Genomic DNA, 14478 nt, shown 5'->3' on the forward strand with positions numbered 1-14478 from the left:
ATAGGCATTTGTGCTTTTTTGTAGCATCTAAAATGAATTAAAAAGAATACGTTGTTTGGGTTTTGACAGTGAGAGGGAATAATATTAAGAAGATGTAAGTATTCTTAGTTTCCCTTCTGTATTTTTTCTTCTCTCCAAGAAAGCTGGTAGGGCCCATAATCTTAACTAAAGCAAAACAATATAGATTGTGCATTAAAGTACTATAAACTTTACCATCAATCAGAGGTTTCCTTTTATTCTTTCCTTTTATTATAAACAGCGATAAATCTGTCTTTTTAAATCATGAAAGTTGTGTTTAATATTCTTTGCATGTGAGCGTATCAGCACTTCTGAAGTAGCCTAGATGTGTGCCCAAAATAAAGCATTATTTGGTCATATGGATCCTTTTTATTACTATTACTATTCTTAATCTTAAAGAACTTTTCGTATGCACATGATACAGTTGATCTAAGGTTATTTTCATTAGTACCTTCAGGTTTGAGGCAATACACGTAATATCAGTATTTTCACTTTAAGAATGGTGATATATATTTGTCTGGGCAGCCTGCATCATTAGCACACAGCATGCATTCTGTTTAAAGCATCAAAGAATAAAAGAAAAGAATGGGAACATGTATATATGCAAACTTTGTATGAAATGCAAGTTGCATTCCAAAAATTTGCAAGGCAGAAGGAGATGTGTGCTGTTTTCTGTAACTCCCTGTAAAGATGTTTCTTGTCCTTCTACTGAGCACCTCTGTGAATAAGGCACAACAGCTGCAAGTTGCAGCAAGGAACATTCTGATTGTTCTGACTTAGTACCTGTATGTCTAATTTCTATGGAATGCAGTATAATTTTTTTACCATTGATTTCAGCTGGGGAAGTCTTATTTTTAATTCTGTCCGTAGTTCTCTTACAGGAAAAAAATGCTTTGCTATATTATAATGGATTTTGTGGAACAAATTTTTGATAACAAAAATGTTTTTAACAGGTCACTCCTGTAAACTTTTGAGAAAGAACATGGGACTAATTGTTATAAACGAAGGCTCTCTTGATGTAAGTAAAATCTGCAAAGTTTTCAGTTAATGAAACGTTATTTTACTGCTTAAAATATCCAGACGTCATGGTGGAGGTGGCCTGAAAAATGACTTGGAGCATCTATTTATCTGGACAAACACAGAAAATTCTGCTAAAACCACAGTTTGGTGGGGGGTTTTGTTTCTCTTTATTTTAGGGGGTTGCTTTTTTGCTTGTTTCTGTAGTCTTCTCAGTTAGCTTTAGTATTGCATACTTGGAAGACCATATGGTGTTTGTGACAATATGCTACTGAATAACTAGAAACTTAGTCTACAGCTTCCAAAACGACAGTGTAGCTACTACAAAAATGAACTTCAGAATGATGAGCAAACAAATTCCATGTAGTGAAATGACTCCATCCATGCAGGCACAAAGCCAGGAGCTTCACGGGCTTCTCGTAGCACCTAGCAGTGCCCAAACAAACTAATCCTAAGTTCCTTTCTAATGCTGTTTCTTACAGAATACTTATTATCTGCCAAAAATTAATTGTTTCTGTGCGGTTAAACAGCTGAAATTGTAATCAGATCTTGAAGTACAAGTAAGGGTTAAAACTACCAACTTGCAAGTATACGGTGCTTTGTAGAGAACAGATTCTTTAGATAAGGTAGGAATGCAATATTAAGTGAAAAATCCTGTGAGGGGAAAGAACTTAAATTCTTTTACCACCCTCTAAGGGAGCCTTCAATGAACTTGGAAGTGGAAGAATTTCCTCAGTGGGAAAACTCACTGTCAGAAGGCTTCAGGAGGAAACCCTGAAATGAAGTTTACCTTAGTCTATATTGTGGTGAAGTTGCTCAAGATAGGACTTAAGGAGAGAAAGTGAAAAGAAAGCATGAAAATCAGCAAGAGTGCCTTAACTGAAGGATTCCGTGGTAGCATGTAAGAGTAGGCTACAACATGATTTAAAATACTTACTACTTTTCTTTAAATAAGTACTTATTTGAATGTTTTGACCCATTTAGAATAACAGATTTTCAACATTAGTATGAATTTAATCATGATGACTATATTTCAAATGTAAATTGTTTTAAGCAACATATTTTTGCTGATAAAATTTAAAATAAAATCCCAAACACGGGACAGGCAGAAGCAGTTGATTCATGTCTGGAACCAGAGTCTGTTGATAGAGTAAGCAACTTTTGACACAAGTAGCCTGTGATATCAATGAAGAGAGGCAATTTTCTTTTCTTAGTTTAATTCATTGGATAGCTTTTGAAAGATTGCAATCGTTGTTTGTTGAAAAAACAGGGAAGGCTTTTGGTTCTAGCCCTTAACTTTGCTTCTCAGTTTTTCACTCCTCAACCAGTCTCTGAGTAAAAATTAACCAATGCAAGTGAGAACTTCTGTCCTATATTTAGGTTATTTACACAGACTGCTGGATTTCAGAACTACTGCAATACTTAATAGATTTGAAGTGCAAAGGATTGACTACTTTGTATACTTCTTCATATGTAATGAAATGAAGTGATGTAGTTTTATTTAACTGCTAAAAGGAGTCCAATAAATACTCATTAAACAAGCATTGCACACTAACCACTTCTGGTGTGATGATTAAAAAGTTGAATAAATATATATTAAGCAATATATTTTAAAAATAAATGTATATAAATATAGTTTAAGAATAAAAGATAGTATCTGATATAACTGCACTGTACTCCCTATTTCAAATTGAAGCATCTAGATTGTGTAGAGATTGATAGATCCTTTCCCTATATGCACAAAGTACGTTCAGAGTACGTGGGGATGCAGGTATCATATGGCAGCTGAAATTGCGTATGCAAACTGGTTGCTTGCAAATCTGTCTGTGGTGGTAACATAAATCGTGGGTTTTTTTCAGGAGCAGATAAATGTAGTAATCAGATAGTTTGAGGGTAAGAGGAAGTTCAAAAAATAATAATAAACTAGCTCTATGCCAGTATTTTAACAAGAGACTCCATTAAAAGTTTTCTGCCTCGTTTGATGGTACATGTTTCACTGTTTGATTAATGTATACCTTGTGTCCTACCTTCTGCTTGCTGGTGTGGTTGGAGTCAGATGTCAGTCTCCATTTCTAGTGCAAGTGGTTGAGTGAAAAAATGGCCTTGAAAATTCTGATGGAGGAGTGGAGCGGGTCTCAGGAAATGGAGAGAGGGATGGACTGCTGTGATTGCAGAACCTTGAGTCAGTGCAGCTGCAAGGGTGGATGCAATTCCTTTTTCCTTTCTGCATACCAGCAACAGCTGGCAAGAGGCCGTAATACTTAGTTGGAATATTGTCTGTTAAGGAATATGGCTGAAACTTTGGCTTTTGAGCAGCATAGGTCCACCTCTCATACTGGGACTCTGTCCCTTACGTTGCAGGGGAACTGTGCTCCCATGAGGGCTGCTGGACAACCCAGTTCCCTCAGCACAGGAGGAACTGAGCAGCCATGAAACCTTCACGAAAAAAATCCCAGTGTAGTGGGACCTGTGTATTTAGGATCTTTGAGAAGAGTTGCTCTGTGGCAGTCCTCTCCTTGGCTCTGCAAGGTGTGGCTATAGGCTCTTGGCTATATAAAGATGTTGATATGTTCATAGGAGTTAGGAAGGTTGGCTTCTCTCGGTCTGCATACTCTTCGCAGTACTGAAAAAAGAGTGGCAGTAAGTGGATGCTTCTTGCCCTTGCTGTTAAAATAGTAGTACAGTATCTGTTGTATACCAGTGGCTTCTTCTAAAAAGGAGGTGGTTCAACTCTAATCCTTTTAGGGACAGGCAGAGTCCCCTGTCCCTAAGACATGTAAAACAGATTTAACAAAACAAATACCTCCTCAAATTAGTCGTTATTATGACCTTAGCATGCAAGACAGAGGAAGTTAGAGTAAAAAAAAAAAAAATTGTTTAGACTGTATCCCAACTCTGCTGAAATAAGAGATCCTCTTTTGTATGAACCAATACCCTTATTTATGGAATTAAAAGAAAAATACCCCAAACCCCAGTCCCCAATTAGCGTTGGCTGGTATAGAACTAGAAAGACTTCCAGGAAGCATTTAGATATCTCTACTTTTTAGCAGCATTGTTTGTTTTGAGGCTCCATTCCCATGAACAGCTGCTTAGCTTCACAAACAAAATGTGTTTTTGTTAGCAAGTTCTTACAGTTTTGAGATTTGTAATTGCTTCTCAGTATTATATTTTTAGGTGGTTACACCAAATTTTATTTACGTATGCCTGACATCACTGAAGTAGCACAGTTATTTGGTTGTTAAACTTATAGAAAAATACAGGAACATTGTTGTCATAGGATGTTGCTGGTTTCCAAATTCAGTATTTTATAAGCAGAAGTTTTGTTTTCATCTTCCTTTCGCCTTTTAAATGCTTCTTACTTATGGGCTGTGATGCAGGATACAATAGAAGAATAGTATGTTGTAGCTCTGTGAAGGCCATTAAAAAAGAAAGAAATGCAACAAGCAATTTTTTTCTTCTTCATGACACTCTGGTAGAGCTGTACTGTAACTAACTAGATATTAGTGACCTCCCCAAAGCAGGCTATGAAGTTCTGCTGCGTAACTACAGATTAATGTATTGTCTACTGAATATAATCTGAAGTTCTCAGTACTGGATCATGGAACAGTGACTTGTGTAGGTGTGATTCAGACTGCCCTTAGCAACTGACAACTGAAAACATGTAGTTGATGCGGGCTTATCTTAAAATATAAATTTAATATGATAGTTAGAATTATCAGTTATAATGCATGTACTTATATTATGAATTATCTGATGTTTCTTTCACTTTTTTTCCTAAACATTTAGGACCATTTTATATAATAATGAACAGAAATTGTTTCTTCTGGTATCTATCTATATATATGTGAATTTTCTTTTGCATAGGTATATAGAAAACTTACTTGATAATATCTTTTAGCAGACATTTATGTAACTTTTGTTGCCATTCAAAGAGTATTAAAAGTTCCACCATAACTTATACACGGGTTTTTTTTGGCGGAGTCCGAGAGCAATCCTACACACCATTTCTACTGTGGTTTCTAATAGTACATCTGTGGCAAATACTTGTTTTCATTTTATACTGTCTATTTGATAGCATAATCAAAAGGTAATTTCCTCAAAAAAAGAAATGCTAGTGTTTCTGATCACACTAAAAAAAAGATTTGGACTTAAGAGTAGTAGGAATTAAAAATAATGGACACAATTTTTTTGTACAACAGGGAACAAGAGAGACGCTTAGCCATCATTGCAGTACTCTTGGTGATGCTTTAAGGAAGGAAAATGATTTTGCTCTCATCATTGATGGTAAATCTCTGAAGTATGCTTTGACATTTGGAGTGAGACAATATTTCCTGGATTTGGCTTTGTCATGTAAGGCTGTTATTTGTTGCAGGTAAGGTCTGAGTTATTCTTTCTTTATAGTATTTTTATTGACATATAAAAATTAAGAAAATTCCTTTAGTTCAGAGAAAATAAACACATCCATGTTGTCCAACCATGAAATATTAAAAAAAAAAACCCTTCAGTAGCTGAAGTTATGAAATGCAGTCATTCAAGCAAAGTATTTCTGTAGAGCAGTCTGCAACAGAGCGTACCTGTCAAACAAAGTCATTCAGATTGCATATACCCAGAAAAGTAATTTGTTATCCATCAAGGGTAGTCTCAGCAAGATTGAGACACTGATCTTAACCTTAAATTGATACTACAGTTAACTGCAGGGTTTAGCACATCTGGATTCTTTTGTAGAGCTTTCTCCACAGGCAAGATTTTATCTCTCTGCTTTTCTGTAAGCCGTGGATTACACTGCGTAAGAAATGCACAAAAATGTTAAAGGTACTACTCTGGGTGATTTTTATTTCCTGAAGCTGATGGAAACACCTTTTATTTTTATTATTAGTGATTGGTTTGGGGTTCTTTTCTACAATTAGACGTTTCATCCTTTCCTGTAAACATCAGCTATTAGAGCTGTAAGCTTACCATAACAAGGGAACTTTTTCCAGATCAAAGAAAATTAAATATCTCCTTTCTTTAAATATACACAATATGAAAGCAGTTTGGCTTGCCTTTTAATATTTCCAGATTTATATTAAGGAAGGAATACATAGGACTGTATAAGTGATAGCTTATGTGTTTTGGGGCCTTCTTGTATTTTTATGGTATTAAACACAAAAACTGCAAGCATATCCTAAGCAGTACATCACCTTTTCTACATTTGAATGATTGAACGAAAAGGGAAGTTGGGTGCTTGGTATCTAGATAAACAGGAACTGCTCCTGTCAATGTTTGAAGAACTTGGTTTAGGCTAAGTGATTAATCTGTCAAAAAGCAGAAGCAAGGACTTTTCTTTACAAGATCATTGGCAACACAGATAGGATGTCTGTACTAGAAATGTAATCAAACATTCCAGAACTATGGAAATGGCTGTCACTTTCATCAGTGTCTGAGGTAACTATTACAAGGATAGCCAGTTAATGTTCTCAGAATATTTTTAACTATTTTGACCTTTGTAGTAGCATGGAAAAAGCTGTTTCCTATATGAAAAGAGGAAAAGTTAACTCGGACAAGGTATTCGAGCTCTTCTAGAGTCCCTATAGCTTGCTGTTTCTCAATATACAACAGTGTCACAAATTCCAGTTCTCACAATTAATGTAATACTGAAATTTTCAGGATTGCCTGTGTATTCAAGTTATGTCTAATTCCATATTTAAATAGGATGCTATGTCTGATAATAATTGCTTTAGAAAAAGAATCTATGAAAAAGGAGGTCAGCCTGGATTTTGTACAAGAACTGAATAATTCTTAGAATTCAGCATCACTCCTTACCAAATTCAAATCTTCTTCCAATAAATTATATAAGCTTACTGCCTACTACCTACTACCTTGATTGCCTACCCCATTATCTACCTGAAGGTAGAGACATGGTGTGTACAAATGTGAAAACTGTTGTAAATACACCTTAATAGATTGTCTGCTTTTGATTAATAAGATAAATAGATGGAAGGTTGTTGTGTTGAGGTAGAGAGTTTAATAATGTTCCGTTAAGATAAAGCAGATTCATCTGAAAAATCAGTGTTCAAAATGGAGCTATTTTTCTGCCTTGCAAAAGGACAGGGAAAAGCAAATGAGGTTACAGTATCCAAAAAACACCTGGTTTGTAGTCTTTCCCTCCTTGCTATCAAGTGATATGTTATGCCACCAAGTGATTTTTTTTTTTACTGATTTTTTTTTTTTTATGGTTTAGGTTTGTAGCCATGCTCCAGCGTGAAACACTCTGCATTTCAAACTAAGGTCTTACTGTCTTTTAAACTGAGATCTTACACTGATACACAGTTTATACTGTGTATAAACTTTTTTCTAACGGTAGTAGTCTTTCTGACAGGCAAGTTGGAGTTTCATGCTTGTTCTACTAGTTCCAGTTTTGCTCAGTATAGTAAGTAACAAGCAGGAGATGCACGTAGAACTGCTCTTTCAAAACTATGTTTCATTTTCTTCTCTTTCCTTGATTTGAAAATACATTTTATGCCATTTGAAGAGACAATATTGCCGCTCCTGTTGAACTATAGAACCATTGAAGGATATTCTGTATGTGTAGCTGTCTTTTAGTGGTAGCATTTTTGTGATGAAACAACAAAAAGTGCGAAATGAAAGTTTCTGTTCTAGTAGCAATCTCTCTGCCATTTCTACATTTCCATAATATACTTAGGTCAGCTGGTTTCAATACATGTCTAGGTACATGCTCTGACATATTTTGTGGTTGTTTAAAAATTGGCTGCAGGTTTAAAACTAAAATATTTGCTTGTAACACTCACTGTTTTAGTATGTGCTTTTTTAATATCACGTACTTCGCAAAAGTCAAAATTCTGTCAAAATACTTATTTCTGTTAATGCTCCATCTTTAGTAACAAAAACTTCATTTCCTTGTTTGTGAGCTTGAAAATAAAAGTTTTAAAATGGTAATTTTTAATTAAGGTAAATCACTTAAAATATATTATTGTCCTGACTAAATGAAAATGTAGGCCTTTTTGCGATCCATATAAAGGCAGTAAACATTTTAAGCGCTCCTTGGTTTTAGAAGTACAAATTACATCGCTTTCTTTGAAGTTTTCAGACTGTATTCACTTGTTCGAGAAGCATTTATTACCAATGGATTCTTCCTAAGACTAGCCATAACACAGATGAAGCTGACAAATATTCAGTAGACATTTCACTTCAAAAATCTGTATATGTTATTAATTCCAAGCAGATGTTTGGCTTAAAGACTTTGACGAACTGAATTCCAACTTTATATTGGCTTCAGAGTAATGTGTGCAAGAAGAATGTTAAATGGGTTATTCTGTAGTAAAAATGTACAACTAAGAGTGAACAAAATGAACAAAGATATTTTTTATTGGTTTCACCATGAACTTGATGCACCAGACAATGAGAGTAAGTGCCACTTCCAACTGTCCCTGTAACATTGTCTGAAAGGGAAATAAGCCACTGTTCCTGGAAAGTTTAAAAGATGAAAAAGAAGTTCTCAGGTCAGGGATCTTCTATAGAAGCTGGCTATAGCAAGTCTTGATACAATACTCATCAGCAGAGTTCAAATAAAACATGTAACGAAAGATCATAGAAATGCTTTTTGATATACTTGGACCATAGAATTTTTCTGAAGGGCTATTGCCCAGAAGCTTTCATCCCAAGTTCACCACAAGGCTGTACTCGTCCCAAGTACCTTTTTCAAAAGTCTGATAGCATGTGTTGCACAGGCTGCTGAACAAAGTAATTAGATAGCTACCTTCAACTTGAAGGCTGTATTATTTTTCACTGCTTTATTTTTGCTTTTGAAAAATCACACAAATTCTGTGCAACCTTATTCTCTGATTTATTGCACTTAAAGCTTAAGAAATTTTACTTAATTGGCACAGAGTAGGATTGGGGGTTTTTTTTTTCAGCTCATGGAACATCACCCAAAGGTGAACCATGAGAAGGTGTCCTCTGGCAAATGGAGAGGAGAACCAGAAGAACTACAAGGATGTTACTGGAACCCAGTGGTAGAGTATTGTACGTGAGCAAAGATGAGTGTAGATACCATGTACCCAGTTTCCCTTCACAACACTGTCTCAGTGTTAAGCACGATGGTCTAGGAAAGAGAGACAACCACCGTTAGTGTACCCCTATGCTGGGAACTCAGTAATCTATCTAATGTTGAGGTTTAATCTCGTTGTTGAAACTTTTTTTTTCCTTCCTATAACTTTATAGGGTAGATAAAATGAAAAATATTGACATTTGCTAGAGAAAAATGGAATTTTTTTTTTTTTCTTTTCCAAATGAGCTATGGACTTTATACTATTCCTTCATACTTCTTCTGTGACACTGAAATTGAATCAAGTATCAGCCTGTTCGTAGTAAAAAGAGTACCTTGGTGATACGGACTGAAGTCATAAACTAATACCGTTGAAAGTATGGTGTATAGTGAAGTTGTATGATTACGATGCATACATAAGGTCTCATTCTACAACAGACAACGGGGATTGTAGTTGAAAAAAAACACAAATATGCCTCAAATGTAATAGTAATGAATTTATAGAAGAGAGTAGATAAAATGAAAAATATTGACATTTGCTAGAGAAAAATGGAATTTTTTTTTTTTTCTTTTCCAAATGAGCTATGGACTTTATACTATTCCTTCATACTTCTTCTGTGACACTGAAATTGAATCAAGTATCAGCCTGTTCGTAGTAAAAAGAGTACCTTGGTGATACGGACTGAAGTCATAAACTAATACCGTTGAAAGTATGGTGTATAGTGTGAAGTTGTAATTACGGTGCATACATAAGATCTCATTCTACAAAAGACAAGGGGGATTGTAGTTGAAAAAAACCACAAATATGCCTCAAATGTAATATTAATGAATTTATAGAAGAGATAGTGTGCTTTAATTTCAGAAGTTGCGTATCTGGGTATAAAATATACGCAGGAAGACAGATCATGATCTCTCAATTTTTATTTTTTTTTTAATCATTTCTATTTAAAATTTGATGTTTTAAAACAGTTCTCTCTAATTTGCTTGGTAAGTTGACTTCCTCCACCAGGAATAGTTTGGGATCCTCTTTCAGCTTTTAAGTAGTCTGAGTTTCAGAAATGTGTAAGTTTTAACTAGTAAGAATTGTGATTGTTACTGTAATTTCCTGGTTTAGACAAAGCTTAATTCTTCATGGATGTTATATGAATAAATGTGTGTTTCAGGACATAAAGCATATCTAGAAAACCTTGGTTTTCTCCTACAGTTTTAAGCTGTTTCAGAATAATCATGATCAACCTTAGATGGCTAAAAACTTAAATAGCCTTTATTTTTTAGTGGGAAAGGGCTTTCCTTTCATAGGAAATTAATGTTGGTTTGGTGAAATTGGCATTTCTAAACTACATAGTCATCAAAATCTCTCAAAGACTGTTTCTACTTTTGCCCTTATTAGTTAGCTTTTCTCAAACCTTTGTAACTTGGATTTGTTAATAAAGGAAATGGATAATATCAGTAGTGTGATGTCAGAGATTTGGGGTTTTCCTGAACTTTTTCACCACTCTGCTGCGTTTACTTTTTCAGTGAACACCATGAAATCAGTCACCAGCCTCAGCTGTCAATTCTAAGAAAAACTTTGGTTTCCCTTTTTTAAGTTTATAGTTTGTCTGTCATGTGAACATTGGATTTTGTTACGCTATCTCTCTGTGTGGTTTGTTTTGGTTTTTTTTAAAAAGTTGTTTTCTAATTGCATTCTTATTCAGGCAGAATGGAACGTAGCTGGCATGGCCATTAGCTTCAGCAATCATGTAATTGCTTGTTGGTTGTAGTTTTGGTAGCAATGGTAGAGTTTACAGATAGCTAGAAAAAGTGATGGCCAAGCATTGCCATTAGTATCTATGTGCTTAACGGAAAGAATATAGTTGGTGCTTCAGTGTTCTTTAACTGTAAAAACTTAGTGTTGAATGTGGAGAATTTAATATCTCTTTCTTCTTTATTTGGAAAGAGATGGGGGGTTTGTTCTGTTTCTGGGTTTCTTGGAGGGGGGACAGGAAGAAGTGTGATGAGGACATTTATACGACCAGTTGGAAAAGAAAACATTTCCTCTCAAATTGAATTATGGATCAAAAGTTTGATCCAAATAGAGAGCAATGCATTTTAACCTGTAATGTCAGTCTGTCCAGTGTCAAGACAGGCAAATCATTCAGCCTTGGCTCTTATGCCAGAGATCAGTGGGCAGACAGGAACATTTTATTATGCCATGTACTGAAAAATAATTTGACTAATGTATATAGTTGCAAGGATTTTGTTTCTTTTGTAGGTGGCTTGCTTTTATTATTGCCCTCATTAGCACTGGTTTTGTGATCTTAAAAATCAATCAGTATAAATAGGACGGTATTTTTTTGCCATGTTCACTTACTCTTTGAGCTATAATTCTTCAAACTAGAAAGAACTTGCCCATAAGGAATCTCATTAGTAATATAACAGTATAATTTTCTCAAGTATCATGAGGCCTTCCAGTATTCACATACTTATGAGAATGGTGCCTTTGGGACCTTCAGCTTGCAGGATCTTTTGTGAGGAACTTCAGGACTGCACAGATGCCATAATACAGCTGAATTTTTGGTGTCTGGTGGTAACACTTCTTTTTGTTACTGAGCTTGCGAGTGCCATACAGCAGTCTTGGTTCAGGTGAGAACTGTACTCATGAACTACACAGGCCATGTTACTTGGCCGTATCCCAGTGAGCAGCAATATACAGAGCATGTTCAGAAAGGAATGTTATTTAGAAGTAATTGCTCTTTTGTGCTTTTCCTTTGCAAATTTGTTTCCCAGAACTTGTATTCTTAATGTCTTGTATATTTCTGTGGTTTTATTTTATTTTTTGACCTGGAAGAGTTAAGTCAGGTTATGAACATCCCTATATAATCCTTAACCCTGATATTTTGTCACTGCAGGGGGAGTCTTTCACAGCCCAAATTGCAAAGTTCCGGAAGCTTATGGTACCAAAGGGGTTATTGCCATGAGTGTGCATATAGAAGACTTGTAGGAAATTAATTATAAATACACATTTTTCCCCAGTTTTCAGTGTCAGTATATATCCAGGGGCAAGTTCTGCTTCTTATCCATGTCTAGTTTTTGCATGGAGGCATCTAGAATGAGTTCGTCTGGAAAGCTGGAAAGATAAATGAGGAAGGGATGGTTCTTCACCAGCTGCACATCCCCAGCTCCACAGCAGGAGTCATGTTTTGGTACCAGAATTGCTCTCTTTGTAGGAAGCAATGAACAGCGGTGGTGGGGGAGGCAGACTCACAGAGCTTTTTGCATTTCTTCCTGTTTCTGTTTGTACAATGAAACAAGAGGGGCAGGGCTTGATCCTTGACTCCAGTGCCAGGAAGCACAAGAGTGTCTTGCCACACTGCTTAGGGTTTGCTCCTTCCCTTCCCCACCCTGTGAAACACACCGGTCCTAGCACGTCATTTCTGTATGTTATTTTCAGTTATCATGTCTCAAATACTACAAGGACTGAATTTCAGCATACAGAGTAGAACTTTTAAAACATGAAATGGAGGGTACACGTGTGACACACAGAATGGTAGATGGAGCCAAAACTGATACAGTTTCATCAATAGATCTTTTGAGAGTCATCCCTGGAATAATTTGTCCCCTCAACTGTGGACAGGCGTTTTCTTAATGACAGATAATTGGAACAGTCCCGAAAAGAACAAGGGAGACGTTAACAGCAGTTACACAAAGTGGAGGATCAAGAGTCAATGTTCAAAGTTGCTTCCTCTAATTTAGCAGTTTAGGCTATATTAACATAGTGGCAGTCCACTCTGTTCCTGTTTGCTTTCACATCTGTGTCATAAGTATCTTGTTGTTTGTTTATAAAATACATACTTAAAAAGAGAGGAAAATAAAAAGCATAACAATAAAATATGCCAAAATCTGCAATTATTGTAATATTGGCAGTGGCAGTGTTTGGGGTTTCTTCCATTAGTCTGGTTTTTTTTTTTAGGGGCCCATTGCTGTTTGACCTAAGTCTCTCTAGTCCTATTAACATCTTGCTTCAACAAATCCAAGGTTTCTATGAATTTCGCTGGGAATGTGCTTTTAGCATATAGCCTAAGGACAGTAACAAGACCATGTCGCTGACCGGGATGTTAGTTGGCCTGTTTTTACTACCTTTTCACAGAATACAAAGTATGTTTTGAAAGTACATTCATTTGGAAGTCCTGTATTAAACCTTTTTCTTTCTGTTACCCCTTAGGGTATCACCACTTCAAAAATCTGAAGTTGTAGAAATGGTTAAAAAGCAAGTTAAGGTAGTAACTTTAGCAATTGGTGATGGAGCAAATGACGTTAGTATGATACAAACAGCACATGTTGGTGTTGGTATTAGTGGGAATGAAGGTCTACAGGCTGCTAATTCTTCAGACTACTCAATTGCTCAGGCAAGTCATTACACTGTAAAATACTACAATAAAGTAGTTTAATACCAGATTAATATTGGTGTATGCATGTTCTGATTGTATGTTTGTTCATTTTTCATTTTTTGCAGTTCAAGTATTTGAAGAACTTGTTGTTGGTTCATGGAGCCTGGAATTATAACAGAGTAGCTAAATGCATCTTGTATTGTTTCTACAAGAATATAGTCCTTTATATTATCGAGGTAATTTTACAGTACAGTAAATGTTACTTTTTGAAAGTAAAAACTTTATTATTTTGTGATTTTGATTATTATATATGATTTTAAAGAAAAATTTAAACTGTCAATAAACACTTACTAGTACTGAATCTTGCTTTTTAATAAACTGATTAATATTAGAGTGATTTTTTTTTTTACTTTAAAAGACCCAATTGTCTTAAAAATACATACTAAATATTAGTACTGAATGCTTGTGTTGTGTAATACTGCTAGCTTATTAAAATTCTGTATCTATAACATCATTACAGTATTTAAGGAATACAGTTACGCGTAGCCTTAAATCTACCAAGAGATGTATGTGCTTAAGGTCTTCAAGCTGGTGTCAGTAACTGTCCAGTTGGCAAACTGAAGCCTTTTTTCAAGTCACTGTTGAACTGTAGGGCTGTTGCTGTTTAGAACAGTACTTAAGGTTTTTACATATATGTTTAGTTACACTATTGCGTACCTTTCACTTGTTGATGGGGTAGCCATGCCTCCTTAGGCTCTAGTTCGTGAACAGGGATACTTTCCTGAAAGTAGCCGACCTAGTTTTCTCACCTGGGATTTTAAGGAGACCAGAATCTTGTGAAAAACACAGTAGTATGAGAGGACTGTGTTGTAATCAGTGTACGTTTATTGGTAGGTATGGTTAAGACAGCATGTATAGCTATAGTTTTCATGACCTTCATGACCACATGGCAACCTTAAAATTTTGAACATATTTTTAAATGGATTTTTTAATTTTTTTCTCCCCCCCTTCACTTACTGTTCCTCTTTT

At 35.5% G+C, this 14478-nt stretch overlaps 1 protein-coding gene across 1 annotated transcript in view; it reads left to right on the top strand.

Moving 5' to 3' along the window:
• The window catches only part of ATP8A1 (ATPase phospholipid transporting 8A1), a 113821-nt gene that overhangs the window by 57712 nt on the left and 41631 nt on the right, over nucleotides 1–14478 (top strand). Inside the window, 4 exon segments of the mRNA XM_009280163.1 lie at nucleotides 972–1036; nucleotides 5235–5407; nucleotides 13284–13467; nucleotides 13575–13685. Coding sequence (XP_009278438.1) covers nucleotides 972–1036; nucleotides 5235–5407; nucleotides 13284–13467; nucleotides 13575–13685 — 533 coding nt within the window.

This window comes from Aptenodytes forsteri, unplaced genomic scaffold (assembly GCF_000699145.1).
Source record: "Aptenodytes forsteri isolate BGI_AS27 unplaced genomic scaffold, ASM69914v1 Scaffold35, whole genome shotgun sequence".
In the NCBI taxonomy this organism is placed as follows: Eukaryota; Metazoa; Chordata; class Aves; order Sphenisciformes; family Spheniscidae; genus Aptenodytes; species Aptenodytes forsteri.